The 27,314-nt window shown below is 39.6% G+C and overlaps 11 protein-coding genes across 11 annotated transcripts; 6 read left to right on the plus strand and 5 right to left on the minus strand.

The window, feature by feature from the left end:
* Window positions 1-823: 823 nt before the first annotated feature.
* On the minus strand, window positions 824-4,142 carry WALSEDRAFT_59229 (hypothetical protein). Its single transcript, XM_006956106.1, has 6 exons — window positions 3,933-4,142; window positions 3,883-3,887; window positions 3,750-3,834; window positions 3,027-3,707; window positions 954-2,981; window positions 824-906 (listed from the first exon to the last, which is right to left on the minus strand). The coding sequence occupies exons 1-5, from the start codon at window positions 4,126-4,128 to the stop codon at window positions 1,144-1,146; spliced, it is 2,805 nt and encodes a 934-aa protein (XP_006956168.1). The 5' UTR covers window positions 4,129-4,142; the 3' UTR covers window positions 824-906; window positions 954-1,143.
* A 56-nt stretch (window positions 4,143-4,198) lies between these two features.
* WALSEDRAFT_59230 (SFT2-domain-containing protein) lies at window positions 4,199-5,137 on the plus strand. Its single transcript, XM_006956107.1, has 6 exons — window positions 4,199-4,246; window positions 4,293-4,521; window positions 4,565-4,651; window positions 4,700-4,817; window positions 4,864-4,905; window positions 4,952-5,137. Exons 1-6 carry the CDS (start codon window positions 4,225-4,227, stop codon window positions 5,060-5,062), a joined length of 609 nt encoding a protein of 202 aa, XP_006956169.1. The 5' UTR covers window positions 4,199-4,224; the 3' UTR covers window positions 5,063-5,137.
* Window positions 5,099-6,080, minus strand: WALSEDRAFT_67160 (hypothetical protein). The gene is made up of 3 exons (XM_006956108.1): window positions 5,904-6,080; window positions 5,248-5,849; window positions 5,099-5,194 (listed from the first exon to the last, which is right to left on the minus strand). The coding sequence occupies exons 1-3, from the start codon at window positions 6,064-6,066 to the stop codon at window positions 5,156-5,158; spliced, it is 804 nt and encodes a 267-aa protein (XP_006956170.1). The 5' UTR covers window positions 6,067-6,080; the 3' UTR covers window positions 5,099-5,155.
* Window positions 6,081-6,314: 234 nt separating this feature from the next.
* On the minus strand, window positions 6,315-7,754 carry WALSEDRAFT_62165 (HlyIII-domain-containing protein; the record flags this gene model as incomplete). Its single annotated transcript, XM_006956109.1, has 3 exons — window positions 6,315-6,449; window positions 6,494-7,058; window positions 7,102-7,754. 3 exons carry the CDS (start codon window positions 7,752-7,754, stop codon window positions 6,315-6,317), a joined length of 1,353 nt encoding a protein of 450 aa, XP_006956171.1.
* A 47-nt stretch (window positions 7,755-7,801) lies between these two features.
* Window positions 7,802-9,642, minus strand: WALSEDRAFT_59231 (electron transfer flavo protein, alpha subunit). Its single transcript, XM_006956110.1, has 4 exons — window positions 8,403-9,642; window positions 8,123-8,358; window positions 7,990-8,076; window positions 7,802-7,943 (listed from the first exon to the last, which is right to left on the minus strand). Exons 1-4 carry the CDS (start codon window positions 9,022-9,024, stop codon window positions 7,848-7,850), a joined length of 1,041 nt encoding a protein of 346 aa, XP_006956172.1. The 5' UTR covers window positions 9,025-9,642; the 3' UTR covers window positions 7,802-7,847.
* Window positions 9,643-9,983: 341 nt separating this feature from the next.
* WALSEDRAFT_31024 (hypothetical protein) lies at window positions 9,984-11,939 on the plus strand. The gene is made up of 7 exons (XM_006956111.1): window positions 9,984-10,368; window positions 10,420-10,469; window positions 10,516-10,639; window positions 10,692-10,934; window positions 10,980-11,023; window positions 11,068-11,254; window positions 11,303-11,939. The coding sequence occupies exons 1-7, from the start codon at window positions 10,006-10,008 to the stop codon at window positions 11,810-11,812; spliced, it is 1,521 nt and encodes a 506-aa protein (XP_006956173.1). The 5' UTR covers window positions 9,984-10,005; the 3' UTR covers window positions 11,813-11,939.
* Window positions 11,940-11,943: 4 nt separating this feature from the next.
* On the plus strand, window positions 11,944-12,821 carry WALSEDRAFT_59232 (hypothetical protein; the record flags this gene model as incomplete). The annotated part of the gene is made up of 4 exons (XM_006956112.1): window positions 11,944-12,130; window positions 12,175-12,411; window positions 12,459-12,584; window positions 12,633-12,821. Coding segments are annotated over 4 exons (688 nt in total), but the record flags the coding sequence as incomplete, so codon positions are not given.
* Window positions 12,822-15,169: 2,348 nt separating this feature from the next.
* Window positions 15,170-18,536, plus strand: WALSEDRAFT_31030 (hypothetical protein). Its single transcript, XM_006956113.1, has 5 exons — window positions 15,170-15,989; window positions 16,041-16,220; window positions 16,268-16,745; window positions 16,794-17,507; window positions 17,568-18,536. The coding sequence occupies exons 1-5, from the start codon at window positions 15,345-15,347 to the stop codon at window positions 18,239-18,241; spliced, it is 2,691 nt and encodes an 896-aa protein (XP_006956175.1). The 5' UTR covers window positions 15,170-15,344; the 3' UTR covers window positions 18,242-18,536.
* Window positions 18,506-20,642, minus strand: WALSEDRAFT_59236 (glycyl-tRNA synthetase). Its single transcript, XM_006956114.1, has 3 exons — window positions 20,517-20,642; window positions 18,999-20,470; window positions 18,506-18,951 (listed from the first exon to the last, which is right to left on the minus strand). Exons 1-3 carry the CDS (start codon window positions 20,611-20,613, stop codon window positions 18,571-18,573), a joined length of 1,950 nt encoding a protein of 649 aa, XP_006956176.1. The 5' UTR covers window positions 20,614-20,642; the 3' UTR covers window positions 18,506-18,570.
* A 166-nt stretch (window positions 20,643-20,808) lies between these two features.
* WALSEDRAFT_31032 (acetolactate synthase) lies at window positions 20,809-22,015 on the plus strand (the record flags this gene model as incomplete). Its single annotated transcript, XM_006956115.1, has 5 exons — window positions 20,809-21,015; window positions 21,065-21,103; window positions 21,149-21,344; window positions 21,388-21,808; window positions 21,855-22,015. Coding segments are annotated over 5 exons (970 nt in total), but the record flags the coding sequence as incomplete, so codon positions are not given.
* A 211-nt stretch (window positions 22,016-22,226) lies between these two features.
* WALSEDRAFT_59237 (hypothetical protein) lies at window positions 22,227-27,263 on the plus strand. The gene is made up of 5 exons (XM_006956116.1): window positions 22,227-22,337; window positions 22,383-24,154; window positions 24,203-26,581; window positions 26,627-26,720; window positions 26,770-27,263. Exons 1-5 carry the CDS (start codon window positions 22,238-22,240, stop codon window positions 27,090-27,092), a joined length of 4,668 nt encoding a protein of 1,555 aa, XP_006956178.1. The 5' UTR covers window positions 22,227-22,237; the 3' UTR covers window positions 27,093-27,263.
* The last annotated feature ends 51 nt before the right edge of the window (window positions 27,264-27,314 follow it).

Consider the following 27,314-nt stretch of genomic DNA (forward strand, 5'->3'; position numbering starts at 1 on the left):
TTATTGAAACTTTTAAGAAATTTAATACAGAGTTCTCTTATGAACTAAATATCGGTAGACTCTCTAGATTTGTTATTGAAATTATCCTTAATCTCATTGTTAGAATTACCCAAACAAGCAAGGCTATACAAGTTGAGAGGTTGACAAACGAAGAAAAGCGGGAATCTTTCAAACCTAATAAAATGGCCAATATTCATCGGATTGAAGCTCAACCAGCCTTTCAGCAACGCAAGTATGCTTTTTGTCAACAGTTTTTCGTTGATAACATAACTTATCCATATCCTGTCGACAAGAATAGTAAGGAGGCAATTGCTATAAAAGATGGTGTAACTATAAAACAGGTGAGTTTGGCCATCACGCATGTACAACATTAAAAATAGTCAGGTTGATCAGTGGTTCAGCAACCATCGCAAGCGATCTGGTTGGAACGACATCTGTAATATCACTGAAAGCAAAGAAAGGGCTTCCACACTTGTCAAAACAGTTCTAATAGGAAACAACGATTTTATTCTGCCACAACCGGTAAGTATGATTGTTGTTGCCTATATTCAGCGTGCAACAAATAACTCGGAAAGTATGCCTAGTGAATGGCTTGCAAAAACACTAGCTCATTTGAGCTATGATTATCCATTTCTAATGAAAAAAAGTAAAACGAACGATAAGACTCCTGAATACCTAGCGAATTTCCAAGATTCGAAGAAAAGTATTCGCTCAGTAAATAATAAATTGATTTCTGTTTAATGTAACTTGCATTGTATTACTTTTAATATTTATATTTTTCTTTAAAAGACTGCTAAGTGAATGGAACAACGATGGGTACAACAAAAAAAGAAAAGAGAATAAGTAATTGCGAAGAGCAGAGGAAATGGGTGCTGTAGGGAGATATTACAAAGCTCTGCTGTGCGACTGAAGTGAATGGTTAGTGGAAATTTGAAATCCAGATATTAACACACTTAGAAGATTAGTTGTTATCCACTTTTGTGAGTCATATCATAGAAATAGAGATGATGAATGCAGTGTTATATATATTTTCTATTGATAAGATGAAGTTTGATTGATGTGTTTTCTTTGTTCATATGCTTCCATATCGTGCGTGTAATTTGTTATATATAAAAAAAGAATCCTTTTTTTTGTGAGTAAAACTCATTTAGTTGATTGTGATGAATTATTTCTTTGATGTTGTTTATCTTTGTTTGACTTCTTTTTAGAATTATTCGACTTATTTTTACTTGTTTCGCTACCAACACTAGCAGACCTACGTTTTTCTTTATGACTCTGTTGTTGCTGTTGTTGCTTCTTCCGTGATGCTTGTAAACTCGCTGAGTAGAGGTTATTCAGGCTTGAAGAAGTCTTGAATTGTCCTTGTGAATTGTTATTACTCAATGCGGGAAAACCTTCTTCTAATCCAGTCGTCAAATTTGGTTTAAACGGTGGTGTATCCTCATCGACATTGGTTGCATCACCAGCTTTATCATCTAACAGAGGTAAAGTTGCGTTTGGAATTATTCTTGAATACGTTCGGCCACCACCTACTGACTTCTCAAACTCTCTACTTGATATTCTAGACGTTTTGTTGGATACTCTCGGAGTTGAAGGTACTGAACGTGATCGAGTAGGTAATTTACGACCCGTTGTAGTTGATGGAGTTGTTGCCGTTGTTGTTGTTGCTTTTGAAGGCGTTTGTGTATTCCTGGCAGTAGCTTGTTTCTGCAATTTAAGCCAACGTCTTGCTGACATCCTTGGTGGTGGTACACGTACATCAGCTGCCAGAGTTAATGCAGACGTAGTTAGACTTTCCGAAGCGACGAAAGTGTTCTGACCGAATGTATAACGTTGTGCTAGTGGGAATGGAGGGAATCCTAATCCTAGTCCTACTGTTTGCTCTTTCTCTTCTCCATTTCTAGAAGGTTGAGCGGTTGATGTTACTGGCGCACTCAATGTAGATGTTGTCGACAAAGGTGGTGAATTTGTAGGTGTACCAGACTCAGACGGTTGAGTGAATGTTGATGGTGTTATTCTAATTTGCTGACCAGCTCCATTTGTAACAAACGTCGGCACTCGTATTTTCATATCACTGTTATTAGCTGCTATTTGTTTTTGGATCAATTGTGAAGGTGAAGCATTCACACTATTAGCGGTTGTTGCTGCTGCAGCTACCGCTGCTGCGCTGCTCGATGCACGTGAATGTAAAGCAGCATTGGCTAATCTCGGAGAATGCCTCAATGGTGCAGGTATTGGTACTGGTGGCCATCCAATTTCAGCTTGAGTTGTTGCATCAGCGTAGGGCCCTGAAACATTAGGAATTGTAGCTTTAAGATGATGTTTTGGTGCATACTTCCTCTCATGTAATCTAGATAACCAAGTTGGTCCCACATTTGCACCTGAACTAGCTCTTCTTGGTATACTACTACTTTGTTCGGTTCTTGTGGATTCATCTGAAACTAAATTTTCTGCTTCCCAGAAAGCACTACCTAATGGTTTAGTATGTGACTGAGGATGTTGATACATCAGATGCTCTTCATGTGCGTTCCTCATCCTTTCATTTTGAGCAACATTTAATGCTATTGATAACGCTTGAGCATGTGATGATGATTGTCTACGTCTATTAAATGTAGCTGGTGGTGATGATATTTGATCGCTGACTTTTCTTGAAGGGAAGATTGAGGATTGCGATTGAGTAGGTGAATATGATTGTTGAGATGCAGTTTGAGTCATATGCGTATTGTGAGAATGCGTTTGTACAATTGGAGGTGGTTGTAAGCTAGGTGGAGGATGTAATGAAGGTCCTAGCGTCGGTCCTAAAGATGGGTTCGTGAGAGGTCTTGGTGTGCGATTTCCAGCGGAGAAAGGAGCAGGTACGAGGGCTTCTTCTCTTTCCTCACATAGATCTACGAGTACTTGTGAAGGTAAAATATCGGTTTTTCCTACAGTTTGTAACATTCTTGAAGCACGCATGAATTCGCCACGGATTGTGTATAAACCTGTGGTTGTTAGGAACGTTTCATTCAAAATTTTCTAAAACCCACCATCAGCTGTTACCGTTCTAGCTACGTTATAGGTAGTATCAAATGGATCCTCTATGCAAAGTCTATTCCTATCACGAGCGAATTCACTGGCACCATCGACTTCTAAATCTTGTACCCAACCTTTAGCGTCCTTAGAGAGAATACCACCTTCAGTTCTAATAGAGATAACATCGTGGGTATAGTTAAAATCTTTTGCGTAGAATCTAAAGAATTCCCATAATAATTCACCGACAGATTGAGTATTAGCGGATGACCATTCCTGACGAAGTAAAGCAACATCATCGAAGAAGTAAATATTTCTACCTTCATAACTTGCTGATTCTGGGCTTACTGGTCGTAATGGAGGTATTCGCTGTAAGTTTGGTAGAACGGGTGGTCGTTTAACGTGAGCCAAGAAGAAGATGACAAGAAGGGTGAATCCGTAACTACTAAGTGTTCCCCTGTATGCGCTGTTAATTTTACGCCTTTTACTCCAAACTTTTATGAAAAGGACGAGGGTTCTCAAACGAGGAGGGTCTATGGAGGCGTAACCAAGAAGTAAGCGAGTATTTTCTAATGCTAGCTGACCACCAAAGCCGATATCACATGCTATACCATACGGCAGAGCAGGAGTGGGTGCCAAGGTGAGCTTTATGATAGGAATACGAGCTTTCGGGAGTGGTTTGACGTGAAAGTTAGTTTCTATGGACTATTAAAAGCGAAATAATAAAATAAAGTGCCTACCATGTCTAATTAATTCGCCAACTATTGTCGTTAGTTCTGAGGATGACAGTGGTTCAGACGCCGGGTCTAGAATGCATTGTAGATCCTGTAAATTGTTATTAGACGAATAAATGGTCGGTAATTAATAAGATACCATATCTGTAGTCGTTAGAAAGCGTCACAACGTCCGCAAAAGACACCTACCTGAATTCCTCAAAGCGAAACCGTTTGCCATAGAACCAAAAGCTATTAGTCTTGCACCGGGACTGACTCTATCTATCAACTTCTCTAATAACAGCCTCGTCTGTTCTTTTATCGCGTACTCTTCTGCAGTCGGGAGAAGAGGCAGTATGAAACTGAATAAGCAGCCAGTTAGGTCCTGTGACAGAGCTTCCCTCATTGAGTTAGAAGCCCAATTATTCGCCATTTTTATTTTCTATGCTGTAGTATGAGTTCAAGAGATGATCCCTACTGTGAGCTACAGTGAGAAATCAAAATGTCTAACCCTCAAGCTGAGTGTGAGTTGTATTTATATGTAATAGCTTCTTATTAATATTACTCTAGCTAACTTTAGACAATCCCTCGGTGCTTTCAGATGGTCACAAACGTCACAGTCTGACCAACAACCTACCAGTATATGGTCTAGAATACAAAACACAGTATCCGATTACGTGCCGCTGAACTCTGAAGAGCGAACCAATGAAGAGGAAGCTTACTTTGCTCTAAACAGATGGGAGAGATTCCTCGGTTTCATAATTTGCTTACTTGGAAGTGCTGCATGCTTCGTATTAGCGTGCGTAGTATCTACATACTCTGGATTATCTAAAAATCTTTAGATTCCTCCTTTTCCTGCCTATTCTCCCAATACGGCCGCATAAGTTCGCATTGGCGTTTAGTATGGGAAGCGTATTAGTTATGGCAGCGTGAGTAGAGGCATAATATTCTACAATATCATTATAACAGCTATACAGCTTTGCGTTACTTGTTGGTCCCTGGAACCACCTCAAACATCTCCTCAGCAAAGAGAGATTGGTTTTCTCTATTTCCTATCTCTCTTCACTCAGTTTGACGATATATTTCGCTGTCTTTGTCGGTATTTTTGTTTCTTTTCCACCATTTACTGACATGGACATAGGCAAAATCATACATTGGAGTATTAGTTGCAGGTCTCGTACAGGTAATTGAGAGCTCTTATAATATACATTGCACTAATAATTTCTCAGGTAGCTGCTCTATTGACTTACATCTTCCAATACTTCCCTGGTGGTCTCACAACACTCAAATTCGGTAGTAGAATGGCTTTCAGAGGTGCTAGCAATCTGCTTCCTATATAGATAAACTAGTAATTATCCTAATCTAATTATATGTAATACATTTGTAAAAATTCATCTTTATGTTGCAATCATGACCCAGGTATCTTATATATCTTACATTTGTTGTCTTCTAGCACCAAGTTTGGCAGGATCCTGAGGTCAGTATTAGAGGAATACAACATGGCTGAATAATAAATATCACTCACAAATCCTAATGCGTATGCTTTAAGGTGCTCATCTTCCTGATAGGCATCTTGCTTATAAGGTTGAAGTTGGCCTCCGGATGAAGTTCGCATATGCATAGCATCTGATGGTGGAGTAAGGATATCGCTCGCGTCGCTTGTAGTCTGACTAATGTGACTCTGACTTGTGTTAGGTGAGAGCGTATCATCGCTATTTTCAATTTCCGCGTCCTCTTCCTGTATTACCTCTCCGACATCCTCAAGTTTCTTCTCATCTCTTCTTGGATTTCTAAATTGCTCTTTCTCTTTGTCTGAGGTTTTGTCTTTCGAATCGCGTCTGCCACGTAGTAAATTAACGAATTTCTTACCAGCGACAACTGCAACATCACCCAAGTCGACTACATTCCTCCCTTGGGATTCTTCAAGTTGTTTCCATTGTTCCGGGGTAAATGTCTTTACCATACTACCATCCGGGTTTTTATGTACGTTGGTGGCACCGCCTGCATTATTGAAGAAGCTAGACCGGGCGGCTACTCCGAGTGTTATCGAGTTCCGCCGAGGCATGGTTGTTGGTCGTTGTGGGAGCGGTGCGAATGAAATGCTATCAACCGACAACTTCCTTGGTGCTAAAAACGAATGAGTTGTGATCTAGGTATTGTATAATATACGGTTAGACTCACACTCTTTCTGATTATAGTCACTAGACCTCTCGTGCGACGGTTTGTACTGTTTTTCAGACGAGTTCTTGAGGATAGAAGGGCCACTAGGTGGACCCAATTGACGTGCTTCTTCAGGCGGTTCTAACTTCTTTGCGAATTCATCCTGTTTGAATAGGTTGCTCATCGACGAATTTAAAGAAGAACCGGCGATATCGTGAGCTGAATGAAACCGATTGATGATATTTCGTTTCAAAGTTTCTATGAAACTACTATAATTGAATTATAGAGTAAATTTATGTATCATCCATTTAGTTATTCTAAACCAGCTTCTATAATTGGATAGCACATGACCATCTCGGATTACTAAGTGGGGTCTCGGTTTTTCTTTTAAGAGGGAAATGTATATGGATATATGATATTGTTTATGACAATTTAACATGCAAAGAGATATCTTGATTCGTACATACTAACAATCGCCTTATAATGCAAGAATATCGCGGCAGCAACTGCTATATGCCATGCATTATGACTCGCGAATGCAAAGTCAAATCTACCTGGAGCGAAGCACTGAGATGGCGTTAGCGTGGAAACCCCATTAAAGTAACACTTACTTCAGGTATTTGGAATGCGTAGATAATTAATCCAACAACGTAGAATAAAAGTGATGGTATGATGGGTGCCAAAAATGTCAGCGTATTGTCCAGCCCATGATATGAAACCATTGCTAATATTGGTGCCAGGCCACAAATAGCCATGTAGACAAAAAATCCAATTCTGAATCCTCTACTTTCTTTCTTATTGAATGAATCCGTGAATGGTAAATAACTTCCAACGAATGCGTTTGAAATTATAAATGTGAGAAGTGTATTTCTGGTAATATTGTCGCAATATAATCCATAGAATGTTACTCCCGTTATACTAGCCGTTATCAAGGATGAAATTCCTACATAGTCTACACAAGCGTAATGTTCGAAATACTTTTTGTCCGCACAGCCTGCGTGGATATGCCATAAACTGGAAAAAATAAGGCACTTTAAAGATGCCAACAGGAAGCTGACCATCACTAGCTTATCTGACCATGTACTATCCTCTGCTATCCAAACAGGGTGTGGTGCTACTACGTGGTAAAGGAGTAGCATTGTGACGCCAACAGCTGCCCATAGGTGTGTTTGAACGCTATTTCTTAGTCAGTAAAATAATATGAAACCATTTCACTCACTTAATCGTCTCATTGTGCCATTTAAACGCCGATAGGAATAAATCACGCTTATTATCAATCGGAATAAAGCGATAACCAGTAAGGATATGCTCGTTGTTCTTCCAAGCATCCGGTAATTCATTAAACTTAATCAATTTCGCACCATTTTGCGCTCTAATTAAGGCTCTTTCTATGGATTTTTTCGCTGAATCAAATGAATGCTCTACTACGCTATCAAATAGCTGAGCTTTATCTTGAAATTCCTCTTCAACTAGTCTTCGTATCTCATCCCACTTATCTAATACGACCTGATCAGGGGATGAAGCCATAACTGACTTTAATTTAACTGTAATGTATTCAATCTGCGACTGAACAGATGGTAGTCGGAGCTTTTCTATGTCCATCGTACGTAAATCAGTCAACATCTTAAGTAAATCTTTACTAATGGACGTTGGATTAGATTCAACAAATGTTTTTACTCTGTTCTCGACGTCAAAGAAACACCTCTGTAGACGCTCTCCCGCGCTCCAGACTGCATCGACAGTACCGTGTAAATCTAGGTAATCAAGTGCAGAACTTGTGGCGGAAGGCAAATGTGACGCTATTTCTGAAGGTAAAAAACTCTTTATATTACTAGAATACGACGCCCTTCGTCTGATACCCCCTTCACTCATTCTGGCATTGATAATTGATTAAAACGTACCTCTCGGCTTAAAAAGACCGTGAAAAAAAAAGAAATTATATCTAAATTACAATGTTTATAGAATTTATGTGTCTATCTTCTTTGTTATTTCTGGTACTGCTTCGAATAAATCTGCGACAAGTCCAACGTCAGCGATTTGGAATATTGGTGCCTCTGGGTCCTATAGGGGTGTTAGGGCCATCAGGTGATTAAAATGATACACCCACCTTGTTGACTGCAACAATCAATTTTGAATCTTTCATACCAGCAAGATGTTGGATGGCACCAGAGATACCAATAGCCATATAAAGTTCCTAACAGTCGTCAGACGGAAGCAATTCATATTACCGTAATACCCACTGGTGCGACAATCTTACCAGTTTGTCCAACTTGCAATGAATTGTCGGCGTATCCACTATCAACGGCAGCTCTAGATGCACCAATAGCAGCGCCAAGCTTATCGGCGAGGGGTTCAATAATTTGGTTGAAGTTCTCAGCTGATTTGAGTGCTCTTCCACCTGAGATTACTCTTGATGCGCTGCCTAAATCAGGGCGAGCAGTAACTGTCATTTCGGAGGAGACATATGGAGCGTGGTCTGGTATATATTAATAAACATACATTTCTAGATGATCTACCCACCTTTTGCATCAACTGCTGCTATTTCTTCAACCGCAACCTCACTTGAACCAGCAACAGCAGCATCAAATGCGGTTCCTCTCACAGTGACGACCTTCTTAGGCTCATCGCTCTTTATAGTGCTGATTGCATTACCAGCATAGATACCTCTTGTGAATTCAGTACCGCCATTTTCCAAGTTAAGGATATCGGCGATGATCGAAGTGTCGAGCAAGGCAGCAGCACGTGGGAGGACATTCTTTCCAACGGCGCTGTGAACAGCGAATAAGTGTGTAATAGCGCTGTCATTCTCGACTATTGATTTAAGTAATGGTGCGAGTGTACTTGGTGAATGATGGTTGTAAATATCCGACTTAGCGAGCAAAAGCTTGTTAACAGGTAATTTCTTAGCTTCTTCTACTACACTATCTACATTCTCGCTGCCTGCTACTAAACCGACTACTTTTCCGTCTACTTTCTGGGCTGCAGTGAGGGCAGATAAAGATCCAGGGTTGATTTTACCATCACGATGTTCGAGGTATACTAAAGCATCTAGCTTTGCTCTGCTAGTGCTGAATGTGCGTCTGCTGGTAGCTGAAAATGCTGATCTGAGTGCTGGGATGTTCATCGTTATGAGGGAAGTCATCTCGTCGTTTCGGACTATCAGATTATCGAGAGTGAGGGTTTATCTTTTAAAACATCGAGGGGTTTTATATCAATAAAGAAAGACTTATACGTTTTTACTCTTATCTAGCTATAAGAGCTGGTTTTGGAGTCATCATTCGGAGATCAGATGAAATAGAACGAATTGAACAACTTTTAAGATAATTACTATAGGTTTATTGTGTGACATACGATGCCTACTTTCTCATACTTATTCCGATGTAGTCGTCATTTCGAAGTAGGGTTAGTATCCCACTATCGAGAGAAATGATCTAATGTATAATATAATACAATCATCTGGATACACTAGAAATAACCCTCACTCTCCATCACCTCCTATTAGAGTTTTACCGATGATGCCATGGCGTGTCAGCTGTCTAAAGCCAAAGCAACCGCGAACGGACTCAAAATGCCTCCACATGGGCCCTCAAGTTCAAACTTTGACAGCTGCTGCTCGGCACGTCACATGTTGAATGAATCTCTACGTCTGAAGAACATTGTTAGCGGAGCATAACTGAATTTTTATAAGACCTCGACTAGCCTTATACTGCTATGAATATACATCACAAACTACTCTAAATGGTAAGAAACGGGACACACGACGATCGATCAATGATTGACGTATGAAACGACTTATAATCTAAATTATTAATAGATAAAAATAAACCATCTCATTCTATACTTAGCCGACCTTGTATCTGAATGCCAACCTTGCGGTGTCAAAAATAACTCAATTTAGCGCGGCGAATGATCAAACTTTAAAATCTAAAACAAATCTGTCTCACTTTGTGAACGAGTTTAGTTGCGAAAGAATGCATGAATAGGATTAACTATTATTCCTTAAATGACACGAGGTATGCATATGCACAGACCACTCCTATGCAGTGCCTTAATTGAAGCCTAAATTGAGAATGCAAACTTGGCAAACCATTCTATCCAATTAACTATCATCAATAATAAAAAGATGGCGGATAAATTAGAGAATAATAATACCGCACAACCAGTTGCTGATGCTTCTTCACCTGCTGAAGATTCGTCGAAGAACGTCAGCTCATCAAATAAGCTAGACACAACTGACACAAGCAAGTCAGTAACTAATGAGCCTTCTACAGAGTCTCCTGTGCAGGATTTGGCAGTAGCCAATCGTATTCAGGGCCTTCCACCTTTCACAATAGAAGATAAGCAAAATAGCACACCTATGCCAAAGCAACAGAGAAACACGAGACGTTTGATCATTTGTTGTGATGGTACCTGGCAAGATGCTATGCAAACGCGCGCTGAGGACGAATATACCAATATTTTGCGTCTCTCTAGAGCGATTAAGCAGGTAAAAAAGCCAGGGATGCCTGTATGAGACGTTGACTGACAATACGACTAGGAGGATAGAAGACAAGATCCACCGATTCCACAAATTTGCCACTACATTAGGTATGTCTTGGTTTATTGCTAATTTTAAATTTTAACAAAATTTCAGTGGTGTAGGAACAGGATGGTCAATTTCCGACAAGATTATTGGTGGTGCTACTGGTAACACCCTTGGTGTTAAGCTTAGAGATGCTTACGCATTCTTGTCTCAAAATTACTGTGACGGTGATGAGGTTAGATAGCTGTTCTCCTTCACGAGAATGTACACTGACACCTCACTTTTAGATATTCTTATTTGGTTTCAGTAGAGGTGCATTTACCGCCAGAACTCTCGGTGCACTCATCAATGACATTGGTATTCTCGACAACAAGGAAATGGAGCATTTCTTCGATATTTTCCAAGCTTATAACGATCGTAACAACAAACTTGACAAGAAGAAGGCTGAAGAGGCTCAAAAATTACTCGATCCATGGCTATTGATTAACGAGAACAATCAACGTCACAAAGGTAGACAATTTATCATAAAGGTAAGACAGCTGGTTTTTTTTTAGTAAAACGCTAATAGTCAATAGTGTATTGGTGTTTTCGATACCGTTGGTGCTTTGGGTGTTCCTACGTGAGTATTAACGATGATTTTGATAATTGCTGACATCGTTTCAGACTTGGCTCTACACTCTTTAAGATGCACAAGGGTGAAAACTACCTTGGTTTCCCTGATACAGTTCTTGGTGACAAGGTCGAGCACTGTTACCATGCTCTTGCTTTACACGAAAACCGTCCTAACTTCATCGACACTCGTTTCGAAGTTAAGAAGAACAACCTTGAAAGAGGTCAACACTGTAAACAAGTGGGTAAACTGTCTAGTTTGGTGAATACTTTCTAATGATCAATATAGGTGTGGTTCACCGGTTGCCATTCTGACATTGGTGGTTCTTACAAAGAACATGAATTGAGTGACTTGACACTCATTTGGATGTGTGCATGTATCGAATCACTCCTCTTACTTGACATCGAGTATATCAAGACCATCCCAGACCCAATGGAAGGCTGGGGTAAGCAAAAGCCACACGACAGCAAGACTGGTATCTTTACATTCAGTATGCCAATCAAGAGAAAGCCAGTATTAGAACTTAGTAGCACTGAAAGACTTCACCCAAGTGTTTTACAAAATGACTGTAAACTTGCTAAGTCAATTCAAGATAAGATTGACGCTGAACCCCACCTTGTCGCACATTTGTTACCACTTGAAGAACAATTCAAGAGCGCTTGGAAGGTTGCTGCTAATGCTCAAAAGCGTAAGGATAGCTCAAAGTACCAAACCAGCAAGGATCAGAAGTCTTTCGACGAGTTGGAAGTTGAGACTCTATTCAGAAAATACTGGAACAAAGCTAAAAGTTTCTTCTAATTTTCTAATCTAAACAAAGGAGCGAAACACGAGACCAATAATAATAACATTAATACTTTATTTAATACGCCGTAAGATAATTTTCTATACTTTATTGTTATACGATGAATTAATATTCCTCTTTTACATACGATGACCACATTATCGGAGTTACTGCCGTCGAGAAGTAGATTGACGATTATTAGAGATGAGCCTGGCTGTTTAGGCCACTTTATCCTAATAGATCAGCTTAAGAATGCACAGATGGCACAATATCCAACTACTATACTAGCAACTGAACACTCGAAGGAGCATTGGATGGCCTGTGTAAAGAAATTAGTGAGTAATTCAGTAAGTTATAGAAGTTTATTTATAAGTCTAAGGGATCTCCCTTCCATGCATCGACTAGCTACATTGATGGCTTGAATAAGTTAGCAGAAGGCAAGGAGAATACACTCAAAGAACTTTTAGAGGAGACTACGAATTCGTTGCGGGCGCACAGGCAGTCTGACACACCTTCTAAGCTCTTGATAGATGATCTAGCCTGCTTAAGCTGGTTAGGCTTCCCAGATAGCGATATTGAATGGTTTGTTAAGAGTTTACTAAAAATGGCTGAGGAAGTGAGTCTCTGTTGTTGTTATATACTAGAAATACTCAGACTAGCCAGATTGATGCAGATATCGTCACGATAGTGCACTCACCACATCATGCTGCCCTCGTCGAGTCATTCTCGAGTATTGCCATCGTCACTGAACCATTATCGACTGGTCCAAGTGCTGAAGTTACTGGTCAAGTGAGTTCCTGCATATGAATGCTCTGAAGTTACTAATCGGTCATTCAGATAAAGGCATATAGAGGTCCGTTATGGGACTATACAGATAGCAAACCTACTGGTTGGATTGGCTGGGAGAAACAGTTCCACCTTGGTGATTCCAGCGTGGATATATTCGCGAAAGGATTAGGCAAGAGTGTAATATAATCTACAGGCTATATAGATTTTGTCGCTGTAATTTTAATTTATTATATTCCGTTATTTTAAGATACCCGCCTCCCGGTTTGCTGGCAATCACTCGTCTTCGTTCATCAATCACCGCGATAAGAGAGCGAAATAGAAATCTCTAACTTTTATGGTGAGGAAACCAAACAGCGCTAGCAATCTCAAGAGGTCAGACAGCGGCGTTATTTTACACTACCGTAGAAGACGTAGTAGCAGTTCATTAAGGAAGTTGAAGTCACTCTCTAGTTTACGCGCAATGGAGAGGTGGGACGATCGCAGCGGCAATTGGGCTATGGGTAGTACAGACGCAGACGGACATTCAACAACCTCAGAGAGTAACTTATCTGTCGGCGATAGCAGCACAAACGTAGATTTGGATAGCGCACCGAAACTTCGTCAGAGCAGGAGATTACTTGATAAACATCGAGACGATAAAAGAACAAGTTCATTATCGGTGCAATACGCAGAGACTATTTTATTATTAATATCTATAATCCTTGCTTCGTACAAGCTTCTTAACGAATTTGCTCAATTCGGCGTTGTTATCCCAGCCGCGGTTGTAGTAGCCTTTTCGGCTGTTATACTCACATTTAACAAAACACAGTATGGGCATATATATGGCACTTCCGCAAATGAGTACAGAGACAACCCCGATCCAGGTTTAGCAGTTGCGTTGCTGCTACTTCCTCTCATGGCCTTGAGCTTACTCTATGGATCGCTATCAAGCAAACGAGATGGTACTACAGCTGAATGGGTTCTCAAATACAGCTTTATTGAGAATCCACAGGATCAACTTATCAATTCGAGGCGATCCCTTGTTGGACTATCTATAATTATGTCATTTGCAACGGCCTTACATATTCTTTTCACCAACGTCGTGAGAACGCAGAGCAAAAGCGGTGGACGTCGTTTCTTGAACTTCTCCTCCTTCTCTATTCTAATCGGTACTTTGATTACGACAGTGGTCAAGCTTGTCAAGGTGTATTCTGATGGAGCTTTCTTCAACGAGCTGGATAGCCTGGAGTGCTTTTCAGCGACTATTTTCTTTCAGTTCACACTATTGGTTATTTCCAAACTCGCGAAGAAGGGATTCACAATGGGTGAACTCGTCGTTAGTAGCGGTTTGGGTACTGGTTTGTTTATCGAAGTACTCAATCTCACGAGGTGGAAGGTGGGTTGTGCACTTTTCAAATCAATTTTTTAACAAGTGACTTAGATTGGCATACTCTCTCCACTCAAGACATACAGACTTCCGACGCCCTTCCTGGTTTTGCAACTGGCGCTTATTCCAGGATCTTTTCTCATTGGCTTTCTACTCTCCCCGCTACTGGTACTAAGTCGTAATATATCCCAAAAACCGCTACACAGACTCAGATGGCCAGAGCAGAAAGACATCCATAGAAAAATACTTTCCGGTTCTTTCTACATTCTCTGTGTAGTACTAGAACTCAGTTTAGTTGGTATGTGGCTCATCTGGGTTCTCAAGTGGAGAAACCCTATCGATCTGATAAAGGAGATAATCTCGAATGATGGAAGATACCTCCGTCGATTCGGACTTATAGGTTATTGGCTAGCATTAATCACTATAAGTATAATAGGTTGGGTGATGCAACTCCGCCGAGTACGAAACCCTATTCAGTTTAAGAATATGCACCCTGAGAGGGTTCGCGAGGGTCGGGAGATCGTCGGTAAATTAGTTACGGCGGCAAATAGAACAGCAGGTGGAATGACATTGAATGCTAGGAGGAAGTACTTTCATTTATTAGTGACGGCTATTATAGTACCCGGAGTGATTGTCGACGTGCGTCTGATGAGCTATTTTTGACATCTGCTGACATAGAATGCCTTAGCCATTATTGACACATTTGGGTGCAAGTGCAGCATTCGGAGTGTTCATATTCATAGAGTATATGCGCTACTTTGCGTTATACCCCTTCTCGGCGAAAATCCATGTTTTCATGAGTGAATTTATTGACGAGAAGGATAGTGGAGCTGCTATTCTAAGCCACTTTTATTTACTCACGGGGTCGATGATGTGTCTCTGGATGGAGAATGGACGAATTGCGGATAATCTCTCTGGCGTGCTAGTTCTCGGTGTGGGTGATGCAATGGCGAGCATAGTGGGGAAGAAGATAGGGAAACGTAAATGGACAAATTTATCAAATAAGAGTATTGAAGGTACTATAGGATTCGCTATAAGCATGATGATTGTCCGGTTGTTCGAGTCGCAGCAGCTAATACCGATATTACTGACAAGTCTGATGGAGGGTTTTAGTCTACAAAATGATAACCTGATAATAGGTTTTATGTTTTATAGTATTTGTATTATTTTTTAAATTGATTTACTGTGCAATCCTGGGTCTGCTTATAACAGTGAGGATGTCGACATCAACGACAACAGCACGAAAGAAATCTATTAATCAACAAGATCATACGCAGATAGAACAGCCAGTTGCATCAAAGTCTCAGATCAACAGGTCACCCTTGCAGACCCAATCTGTCTATCAGAGATGTTTACTCCTGAGATCAAGATTATTGAGAGTTGAAGGTTTTAGTATGTTTTTAGATAGCGTACACTCTACTAATTGCGTTAATCTTCTCTGGGAGTGCTTTAAACTGGGAAATTCGCTCTGCCATCTTTTCAATCAGCTTGGGCTCGAGCAACAGTTGGAAGTTTCAGACAATTACGACATAAATAAGCAATCAATTTGTAAGAAAGGTGTAGCCAGGTTTATTATCAGCTGTAAATTACTGGGGGACACAACCACGGGCTGGACCAGTGATGACCTCTTCACCGTCACAGACTTATATAAGCAAGACACCAGTGGATTCATTAGAGTTTTACATACTGTTAACTTAGTACTCAATGAATTAGATAAAAGAGGTAAATTAATTGAAGTTACGCCCACTCAAACCGACGACGCACCGATCCTCCAATCAACTAATCAATCGAGGGTTAAAATCACTCAAGAGTTAATCGAATCAGAGAGAAAATTTATTATGGACATGGAATTACTTCAATCATTCTCAAATGAAATTAGGCAATCAAATATATTCTCACATGATACACATCATTCCATATTCACTAACCTTCATGCCCTTGTCGATTTCCAAAGAAGAGTTCAAATTAGTCTTGAAGAGGCTTTCGAAGTTGATCAATCCGGTGGTATTGGTTTATGGGGTAAAGCCTTCACCGATCATGTAATCAGGTACTTTTTTAGTCCGTCACCCTGACTAACACCCCTTTTACAGGAACAAGACTGGCTCGTTTATGCCCCTTTTGTTATTAACTACAATCACGCTAATCAAATTGTCTTGGAACAAGCTGATGCTATCCAAAATGGTACTCCTTCCGGACTTTCTCATTATGAAGTTCAAGCGTTACTTATCAAGCCTACTCAACGTGTGTGTAAATACCACATGTTCCTTGATGTGAGTGTTGTTTTTCTTGCGGAATAATTCTAATACGTTCATTTTAGGAAATTAGAAGAAAGACTGACGAAGAATCACCTTCGTATTCAGATTTATCAAATGGTTATGACGCCATGAAGAGAGTCACTGGTGAGATCAATGAACTTCAAAGACAAAAAGAGAACGTTGAGAAATGTCAAATTCTTGTCAATAGAGTTGAAGACTGGAAGGGTCATCATATTGGCTCATTCGGTAATTTGGTAATAGAGGATATGTTTAACGTAAACAAGAATCAAGTTGATAGAGAATATCATGTTTTCTTGTTTGAAAAGATCCTCCTTTGTTGTAAGGAAGTACCAGAGAACAGAAATCAAAATGGCAGTGATAAAGGTGGCAAGGAGAGGAAGCCATCTAAATCTAACAGTTTGCTCAAGAGAAAGGACAGTTCTTTCCATCAATTTGACCCTCTTCGCCGTAATATTCCTTTACAACTGAAAGGTAGAATTTACCTCAACAACGTCACGCATGTCATTCCATATTTCAGAGGTGAGAGATGGTTTACTAAATAGAACTATCTTTTCTAACAATCTTTAGACATTCAACCTGGTTCACATAACCTTGAAGTATGGTGGAGAGGTGACGACGACCTTGAGTCTTTTACCTTAAAATGTAGAACAAGTGAACAGCTTGAGTTATGGAAAGCGGCATTAGATAAACAACTTGGTCAAGTCGCTATCAGAAAGCAAGCAATGGAAGATGCCATTGCTAGAGGTGAAATGCCATCATCAGCTAGAAAACAGTCTGTTTCTTCAGCAGGCTCACACTCATACTCAGCATCTTCAAGAAGACCATCTGGCCAACAATCATCACAATGGCCTCAAACTCCTATCTTGGACACTAATTTGATCTCACCAATGAGTAATGTTAGTATGGAAGATAAAATACCATCACCCATCTATCCAGCTAGCGCAAGACAACAGAGAGCAAAGACAGAAGATTCAAATGCTCACTCATTCCAACAGTGGAAGTTGCAACAACAACAGCAATTCCCACCAAGATCAGTATCACAACAGGGCTTAAACCTCTCAGCTGGCGCCGAACGTGCTTTAAGAAGTCAATCGTCTAAATCTGCATTAAGACAGACACCAGTTGGTGCACCGCCTGTACCTTCAGTTAGTGCTGCTATGGCTAAGGCTGGTAGTCTTGCTTCACCAAGCACTCAACCGCAGTTATCTCCGCATAATAGAAATAGATCATTATCATCACCAAATACTTACACGCAACAAAATCCATTTGATGAACAAAATGGTACGATGCAACCACCACCTTTACCGCATAATCCGATTAGCTCACAATCAATGCATACAGTTTCTTCAAATAGTTCGTTTGTTGGATTATCAAATGCTCATCAACAAATGGTAGCAAAGCAGCAACATATGGCTCAACAGCAAGCACCTCATGAGGATGAGCTTCATGATGGTAGTAAAGTAAGCCTCGGTGCAGGCAGTTACTCTGAAGCACCAACCCAACGGTCATGGGTTTCAAAGAGATTCTCAGAAAGTTCAACATTGACGAATAGTTCACAAGATTCTAGCGCAGGTGATAAGAGAAAGGTTGCACCTATTTCAACGTCAACAAATTCAACATCATCTTCTTTAGCTAGTTCACCAAATAATGACAACCCACCTACTCCAACTACTTATTCAAACGGTGGATTATTGAGTGATAAAATGAAAGTAAAAGTTAGGTACAATGAGGACTTATTCGTTCTGAATTTACCACCGTCAATTGATCATTCATCACTTGTTACACAAATTGCAAGGAAAGTTAGATTGTGTACTGGATTTAGATCACATTTACCGTACTCTGATAATCTAGTTACAAGTGCCAATGATACAGATGATGGACTTATCACTTTTAAACTTAAATGGATCGATGAAGAAGGTGATCAGATTTTGGTTTTAGGTGATGAAGATGTTGGAATGGCTATGGATTGGGCTAAAAATCAAGGTGGTGGTGCTGTTGAACTTATAGTAACATAATTTTCTTTCAAGTAACGACCACTAGATAATTTAGTCATCTTCTTTTATTTCACGGTGATTAATTATTACATAACAACTTTTTAGTAAAACCTTCTTGGATTTTATTTGACTTTTTAGTTTTACAATGCTCACACACTCATTCTCTGGTTTTCACGTTCATCACTTCATTCATTTGCTGCATTATCAATCTGTTCAAGTTAACTTTTACTCTCGTTTGACTTTTTTCCTTTTCACAGAATTTTGACAGTCTTACTTATCATTATTGTTGTATTAAAAAGATTTATATGATTATAGTTTTTTATTTTAATTCTAAGAATATGCGAATAAATTTAGTCAGCATCTTGTACACCTGAGTAAGCTGGGAGGTCAACTTGTGACCATTCAATTTCACTTTTACTAAGTTTAACGAGTGTATCAATAACTTGATCGATGGTACCAATCTTTTGTTCAGTTGTGTCACGTTCACGAAGAGTGATGGTTTTGTTCTTGACAGTTGCAAAGTCGACAGTGATACCGTATGGGGTACCAAGTTCGTCATTTCTTGCGTATCTCTTACCAATAGTTGCAGATGAGTCATCAACTCTAGATGCAACACCATTTTTACGAAGCTGTAATGAAATATCCTTGATAATTGGCTCGAATTCTTTAGAGTTTGAGATTGGTACGACGAGTGCCTTGATTGGAGCGACAAGTGGTGGGAATCCGAGAACCTAATATAATCGTCAGTTAAAGAAGTAATTCGAAAAGAAGTACTAACTGTTCTACTCTCATCTTGCTCACGAGCATAGAACGAGTGTTCAAGCAAGGCGTAGAGAATTCTACCAATACCAAATGATGGTTCAATAACGTTTGGTGTGAATTCTCTCTTGGTTTCCTTGAATGTCTTCTTCTCAATAGTGAGCAATTCTGGTGTGAGTTCATACTTGTTACCGTCAGCTGCTTGTACATCAGACTTTCCTTGCTCATCAAATTCTTTCTTGATACATTCTAAACGTGGTTGATCGAGTGCGAATATGGTGCTTTCAACGATCTTTTGGTTCGCCCTAAAGGTTGGACCGAACTTCTTCTTGTTAATTTCTGGTGCCCATTTCTCCTCAATCTTGATTTCTGGAAGTGGTTCACGAACGACAAGTGGTTGACCTGTACGAACGGCGTGTACAGTCAAATCATAAGCTGATCTGTCAGCGCAACCAACACACTCAATCCATCCATAACTGGTGTGTATTTCAGCATCCCAACAATCTGATGCGTAGTGAGCCATTTCGTTTGACATGTGTTGTCTAAATCTTAATCTATCCTTATTGATACCAATTTTTTGTAAGAAGAGGTTAATTCTTGCTACGAAGTAACCAAGTGTTTGGTTGTCAATGATACCCTTCTTAACCGCTTCACCAACGGTTATAGTAGTTAAGTCAGTTTTACCTTCAACTTGAACTTCCTTTGGTAAAATTTGAAGTTCGACGTTTTCAACTTCTGAAAATCTTGGGTGATCCTTCTTGAGTGGATCAACGTAATGTTCAATTTCAGCCATCAAGAATTCTCTAACTCTAAGTAAACCTTGCTTTGGTGAAATTTCATTACGGAAAGATTTACCAATTTGAGCGGAAGCGAATGGAACTCTACCGTTGTTGAATTCTAAGAGTCTAGCGAAGTTGACAAAGTGACCTTGAGCGGTTTCCGGACGTAAGTAGCCCTTAACTTGACCTGTTGGACCGATTGAAGATTCGAACATCAAGTTGAATTCAACAGGTTTTGTCAAATCATTTTGAGTTTCAGGCGATTTAATAGTGTGCTTAGCAATCAAATCAGCTAAGCCTTCACCGTCGAAGTTGTCAATTTGTGCGAGAATTGTCTCATATTGTTGAACAACAGCGTCATCTAATTTGACAGCGGTTGACTTTACTTTCTTCTTCTTCTTCTTTTCATCCTCCTTTGGTTGTTCGGTTTGTTGTACACCACGAGCTTCTTTGTCACCTTTGAGACGTGCTTCAAGGACAGCCTCTATGAGATGATCTGCTCTGAAAATGTCACCGGTTTTTGTGTCTCTAGTCATCCAATCGGTGAACTTATCAACGTGACCTGATGTTTTGAGTACTTCGCCTAAAGTGACTGCAGTTGTGTCAACTTCCAACATTTCTTCTTCGATAATGAAATGCTTGCGCCAAGCGTCAAGGATGTTAGCTTGAAGAGCAGAGCCAGGTGGACCATAATCGTATAAACCAGCGCAACCTGTGATGTTCTAAGTATAAGATTCGTAGCTCACTAGTTGACTCACCACCGTAGATTTCAAAGGCAGGTGCAAAGAAGAATCTTCTCAAACAAACTGCTTCTAACTTTGCTTTATCAAAACTGTGAGCTACTCTATTTGACATTTTGCTATAAATTCTAAGTCGTTCGTTAGAGAGTAATTTTAAAGAGTAACGCATCCACTGACAGAGATCAAGGTGTAAAATAAAGAAATAACTGGAGTGTAAAAAGAATAAAATTTTTGTATTTAAACAATTATTTTAAATTATATCATCAATTATTGTCTATCGAGTCATCACAGCTCATCTTCTCCCTACGACGATGTCTTTAATTTATAGATCGCTGAAACCTAGGCAGATTAGCAAATTATTAACACGCTCATACTCACAGCAGCCAGCCAACTCTGATCCTGATTCCACTTCGGCTTATCAGTACAAGTTAGAGCACTCACCGAGAAGACCACCACCTTTGCCTGCCCAAGAGCCTCCAAGAAGATGGACAGCAGAGGAGTCCGTAAAGAACATCCTGTACGTTTTTTATTACGTCAATCTATCTCAACTAATCAGCTTCTCTCAGTTATAATACTCCTCCACCTTTGACTCAACCATTTAAGAGGTAACTCTTATCTTTTACTAGCATTTTATTATTAACGCCACCCAGACACATCTTGAATGCACTCGTACAAAATGAACCTGGTGTTCTTAGTCGTGTATCCGGTATTTTAGCCGCAAGAGGTTTTAACATCGACTCATTAGTCGTCTGTCGTACAGAAGTTCGCGATCTTAGTCGGATGTGCATCTGTATCAGAGGTCAAGACGCAGTCGTAGAGCAAGCGAGAAGACAACTCGAAGATTTAGTCCGTCGGCTTATTATTCCGTTACACATCTAACTCGATATAGGTACCTGTATGGGCTGTACTTGATTACACTAACACTAGTGTCATCGAACGTGAACTTTTGTTGGTTAAAGTTTCCCTCCTTGGTCCAGAATACTTTAATGAACATTTCAAACCATCAAGTTCAGATCCCTCATTTAGCTTAGAGTCAGCTAGGACATACGATGAAGCTATCACTCAATTCTCGAACACCCAAAGACCTTCTGAAGTTCAAGAAGATTTGACCAAGATGTCATTATCTGAGGCATTACGCACAAAGCACGCACATTTGTCTGCGTTGAAGAACCTCGCTGAACAATTCAGTGGTAAATTAGTTGACGTTAGCTCAGATAGTGTAATTGTTGAGGTTACCGGTAAAAGCACCAGATTGGACGCTTTCCTCGGTTTAGTTAGAGCTTTCGGTGTACTTGAAGCTTCTAGAACAGGTAAATAACCTTATTTTTAATTATTACTCATCTAACACAGCACTAGGTATGATGGTCATGCCTAGAACACCATTACCAGCTAGCTGGGCGGAGGAGATCGACGCAGCAGCCGAAATTGATGAAGTCGACAGCTCACTCTTACCTCCAGGTTAAAAGTTTCCTATTTACTGCTTTTCTTTTATTTTAAATACATTTCATTGGGATTCCAAATTAGGCAGGCGTGCATAAAATTATTATGACGTAGTTCAGCCGGTCACAGAGTATGTAGTATTAAGTTTATATATCCGTAAAAGATATAAATATATCATTGTTTTAGTTAGGAAATATTTAAGTTTTTATTATTTTACTATTTACATCAGCAACAGACTGTCATCCATCATCTTTCATCTAGACAACGAGGACTACATCATAAAATAATTTTTAGTAGAGATGCCAGGTGGTAGTAGAGATAAGCATAATATCTCTCAATCAATCCACTCTCACACCTCTCCCGCAAGATCTACTAGCGTCGCTGTGGATATTGATAAGCGTGAGTATAAAAACTAAATTACGCGTTTAGCTAAAACTTCAATAGCTTATCTACCCTCGATTTATACTGGAATGAATACATCCACAGATGATGATCATCTCAGCAACCCCGACGAATACGATTGGGCTCTTTTTATGTCTGCATATGCAGCCGGTAGATGGGATCCTTTTGAGATACCTAGGCCACCTTTGAAAACAAACTCTGCTACTTTATCGGTTGATAGTCGCAGGACTTACTCAGCTCATAGAGCTCTTGATAAAATTGATGGATTCACAACAAGCAGGAGGAGGTCCTCAATTAATGAATCATACCTACCATCCAATCCATCTACTTTCTTAGAACCTCAATCACCTTCAAATTCTACACCAGTTTCAGGTCAGAAAACCCGATCAGCTCCAATGTCACATGCATCTTCAGTCTCTGAAGATATAGATGATAACGAAACGTCTCTGTATCCTATCAATTTGTCCTCTACCCAACAAAATCTAGCTTTTGGTCCAGATTTGGCGGTACAAGTAGCGACTCATTCTCTCATACATTCAGATGATATTAATAAAAAGCTTTTCAAAGGAACTGAAGATGCAACTGATAGACCTGCTAGCGCACCGGAAGGTTCAAAGCAACGTGATCTCAAGAGTGCTTTACCCTCACAAACTTATGACGATACAAAGCATTCATCGACAGGTTATATGGATTATGTATCACCTACCCCACAATCAAAAGTAGCTCCTTTAAATACAAACGATCGTCAATTTTCATACGAATCGGAGTTATCAACTGATACTTCAACACCAACGAATACCAGACCACATTTCCTTAACAGAGAGGATAGCGATAGGACGGTTATGAATGATACAACTCCTTCACGACAGCCTGACCAACCTGATTTGGATAAATTAACTGAGGCTTTTGATCATCAACACATCATTGATCCTACGTCACCAGTGACATCAGTGAAAGCCTTACCCATTGAGATGAACTCAATTAAGGATCCTATACCATCAAGATTAAGTTCTGATCGTATACAAAACTTAGCTGAGAAACAATTCAGTGAGCTTTCGTATTTAGTGCCACCTTTGCCTTTAAATGAGGATGCAAGAAGGAAGGAACTTTTCAAGTTTGATTTGTTAAGAGGAACTCCTGATCTATCATTGGATAGGATATTACATCTCGTCAAGTTGGTTTTTCAAACTAAATGTGTCATAATTAGCCTCGTTAATGGAGAAAATGTCGTACTTAAAGCTCATACTGGCTATGAGGAGATGTTTGAAACTGATATAAGGGTCAATGAACCAAGAAAAACTGCATTGAGTTCGCATGCAATTTTACAACAAAATGATGAACCGTTAGTTAGTTTAGATATAACGAAAGATTGGAGATTCTCGAAAAATCCTTCATTTTCACCAAAAGCTAGATTTTATGCAGCTGCTCCAATAAGAACATATAATGGTTACAACATTGGCGCACTTGCTCTTATAGATTCCCAGCCAAGAACCGAATTTACACCTAGACAACGTCATACATTGAAGGAATTTGCATCAATCGTTCTCCGTGAGATGGAACTATGGAGAGATAAATGTCAAATGAGAACTAGGGATTTAATTCAAAGCTCTATGGAACAATTTAATAGAGATATTTTGGAAATGAATTCAGCTGGTAACACAAAATCAAGCAATGTTAGCGATATGCAAAAGGTTTATGATAAAGCTGCAACTTTAATCAAGGATACTCTTGGTGTTGAAGGTGCTTTAGTGCTAGATATCTCGCAGTTTGAGATCGCTGAGAATTTAGGTGACGATAATGAGCTATATATGCCAGTAAGTGTGAACAAAATTGAAGCTTCTTTCTTTATCTAACTGGCTTAGGATCCTATCACACAATCTCAAAGAGAGACGCCCACACGAACTAGCTCGTCTTCCAACCTTAATGCTTTAAAAAGAGAAAATAGGTCACAATCTCAATGGCCACCAATAAACAGATCTGGTTCGGATGATGCATACGCTCGTTCAATACCAATACTCGCAGCAGCTGAAGATGGACCTATTCCATCAAACCGTTTCCAACCAGTTAGCGAAGAGAACTCAGAAAAACTTGCTTGGTTTTTGAAGCGAAACCCTGATGGATACATTTTCGACTATGGCTTAATCCCAGGTGTCTTCAGACAGTTCGTAGGTGTCAAAGAAAAGTATGGTATGGCTATCGTACCGATATTCAATCTCTCAAATGACAAAGACGGTCCTTTTGCATTACTCGTAGCTTATACTGGCGATCGTAAACTTCTTCTTGAAGGTTATGAAATTCAATTCTTACGTGCAATGGGTGTAATAATCTTATCTGCCGTACTTAAAGAAAGAATCTTACTCGCTGATAAAGCAAAGCAAAATTTCATCAGTAATATTTCACATGAATTGAGGACGCCATTACATGGTATTCTTGCGGCTGCTGAATTACTCCAAGATACTGAATTGGATGAGGTACAAGTTGAGTTTTTAGATACAGTCAAAGCATGTGGTAGATCACTTAGTGAAACACTCAATCATGTTCTTGATTTCACAAAACTTTCAGGATCAAATACGAGCGCGGGTGTTGAAAGGGGTATCAAATTATCGAAGGTTAACTTGAAGAATTTAGTTGAGGAAGCGGTTGAAAGCACAATAATTGGTTACAGGGGAAGATTCGCCGCATCAAGCGAAGGTTTAGGTGATATTTACGCACCCCCATCAAGCTCATCCTCTTCTTCACCTTCACTTACTACTCAGAAAGTAGATCAGATTTCTAAATCAATCCCTGTTGAGATATTAGTCGACGTTCAATTTAGATCAAATTGGAATTGTAAATGTGAGAAAGCCGGATTGAGGAGAGTTTTACAAAATTTAGTTGGTAATTCACAAAAGTTCACAAAAAGCGGTTATATTATGGTCATTTTAAGGGAAGCTCCTCATTCACCAGGATCCAAGAAATTACCAATCGAGATAGTTGTTATTGATACCGGTAAGGGAATGTCAAAAAGTTTCTTAGATAGTCAAGTATTCCAGCCATTCAGTCAAGAAGATCCTTTACAAGCCGGTACAGGTTTGGGTTTGGCGATCGTTAGCTCAATTATTAAATCACCTTCCGTTAATGGTCAGATTGACATTAGAAGTCGTGAAGATGTAGGAACAGAGATAAAGATGACTATTCCCGTTGAGATGATAGACAACAAGTCAGAGGAAGAGGAGAAGTCACTTACTCAAGAAAATATAATTGAGAAGCTTGGTTACAGTTCAAATTGGAAACCAAAAGTGACATTACATGGATTCGACACAAATTCAATGGGTGGGGAAGCTTTAATAAACGTTACCAGTAACTACATTCGCAGTTGGCTTGGCTTAGAATGTGCTTTATCAACGCCTCAAAACAACGTCTACGGTGATATATTAGTTATAAATGAAGCACAAGAGATGTTACTTGCGTTGATACAAGAACGTGAATTCAGCAAACCAATAGTTCTGATATCATCATCTCGAGCTGATAAGCAACTCTATAAAGCTAAGGTTGAATATGAAAGGCTTGGTGGAATTGCAAGAATAATATACAAGCCAGCCGGTCCAACGAAATTTGACTCAGTGATGATAGCTTTGATAAACAGTTTAGCTCAAAGGAGTGGTCATGCAAGAACAGAAAAGAGGTCGAATAGCAATTTTGATTTCTTTAGGAATCTACCAATGCCTTCCCCTGCTGAATCATCTGGATCTAATAAATCGGATTACTTTAGTGAAGCTAATCAATCTTATAATAGCTCATCTGGGGGTACACCTGACGATCATTGGCGTGAACAAATGTCAGAATATCTCAGTCCATCTGGTCAAAGAACTAATTCTACCGAGAATCTTATGTCAATTCAGAGAAGAAACTCTGATAAATCAACACAACCATCGGCGAACTTACCAACCAGACCTAGTATGACACCTAGAAGTGTAACTTATCATGTTAGTCCAAGTACTAGTCAGTTGAATCATAATAGATCAGTCTCTGGTACTTGGTCCACCTTTTCAGGTCATTCGAAGGATAACAACAGTGGAACTCATAATGGTAGCTCACCATCAACGCCTGGTTCTACGATAAGTATTTCGGGTGCTGGTGCGATCTTGAAGACCAGCGCTGAGAATGAGCCAGTTAAGGCACATGGTCAACCATTTAGGGTTCTATGCGTTGATGATAATGCTATCAACCTGAATTTATTAACCAAGTTCCTTAAGAAGAAGGTATGTGTCATTTTTAGTGTTGGCATTATTAACGCTTCATAATAGGGTTGCGAATATGTTGAAGCAACGGATGGAAAGCAAGCAGTTGATATTGTTAACTCAACCGGACCAGGTTACTTCTCTGTCATACTAATGGATGGTAGGCATTGCTACACATTGATAAAAAAAAAGCTCATTACGATACCTAGTTTCTATGCCAGTTATGGATGGCTTGCAAGCAACTTCTGAGATCCGCGAAATAGAACACCAAAGAAGGAAGGAAATGCGGGAACAAAAAGACAAATTCGGACAAAAATCATACTTGAATGCGAAATCTGGAGAAGTTACACCTCCTGCTAAGATATTCGCATTGACAGGTTTAGCGGCAAAGGAAGATCGTAGGAGAGCTTTCGCTGCTGGTGTTGACGGTTATCTCATAAAACCTGCTTCATTCAAGTCATTGGATTTACTTCTCTCAAGAATTGGTGTTAGTCATAAAGCGCCAGCGCCTACACCTCCATCTGTGGCTTGAAAATGGAATTACTTGAAGACTTTTATTTTTAACCATTTGCACAAATTTCACGGTTTCCGCGATTTAACGTATTTCTCTATTATTGTACTTTCTGGGCTCCAGTCTGAGGTCAAAACTAATTATTTACCTAACGATTACCTTTCCCTTGCATTCTTATTGTAATTTAATGCCACGAAAATTTCTTATCTATGACATCTTCATCGGAGATAGGCTCTTAACTTA

Source organism: Wallemia mellicola, assembly GCF_000263375.1.
Source record: "Wallemia mellicola CBS 633.66 unplaced genomic scaffold WALSEscaffold_2, whole genome shotgun sequence".
In the NCBI taxonomy this organism is placed as follows: Eukaryota; Fungi; Basidiomycota; class Wallemiomycetes; order Wallemiales; family Wallemiaceae; genus Wallemia; species Wallemia mellicola.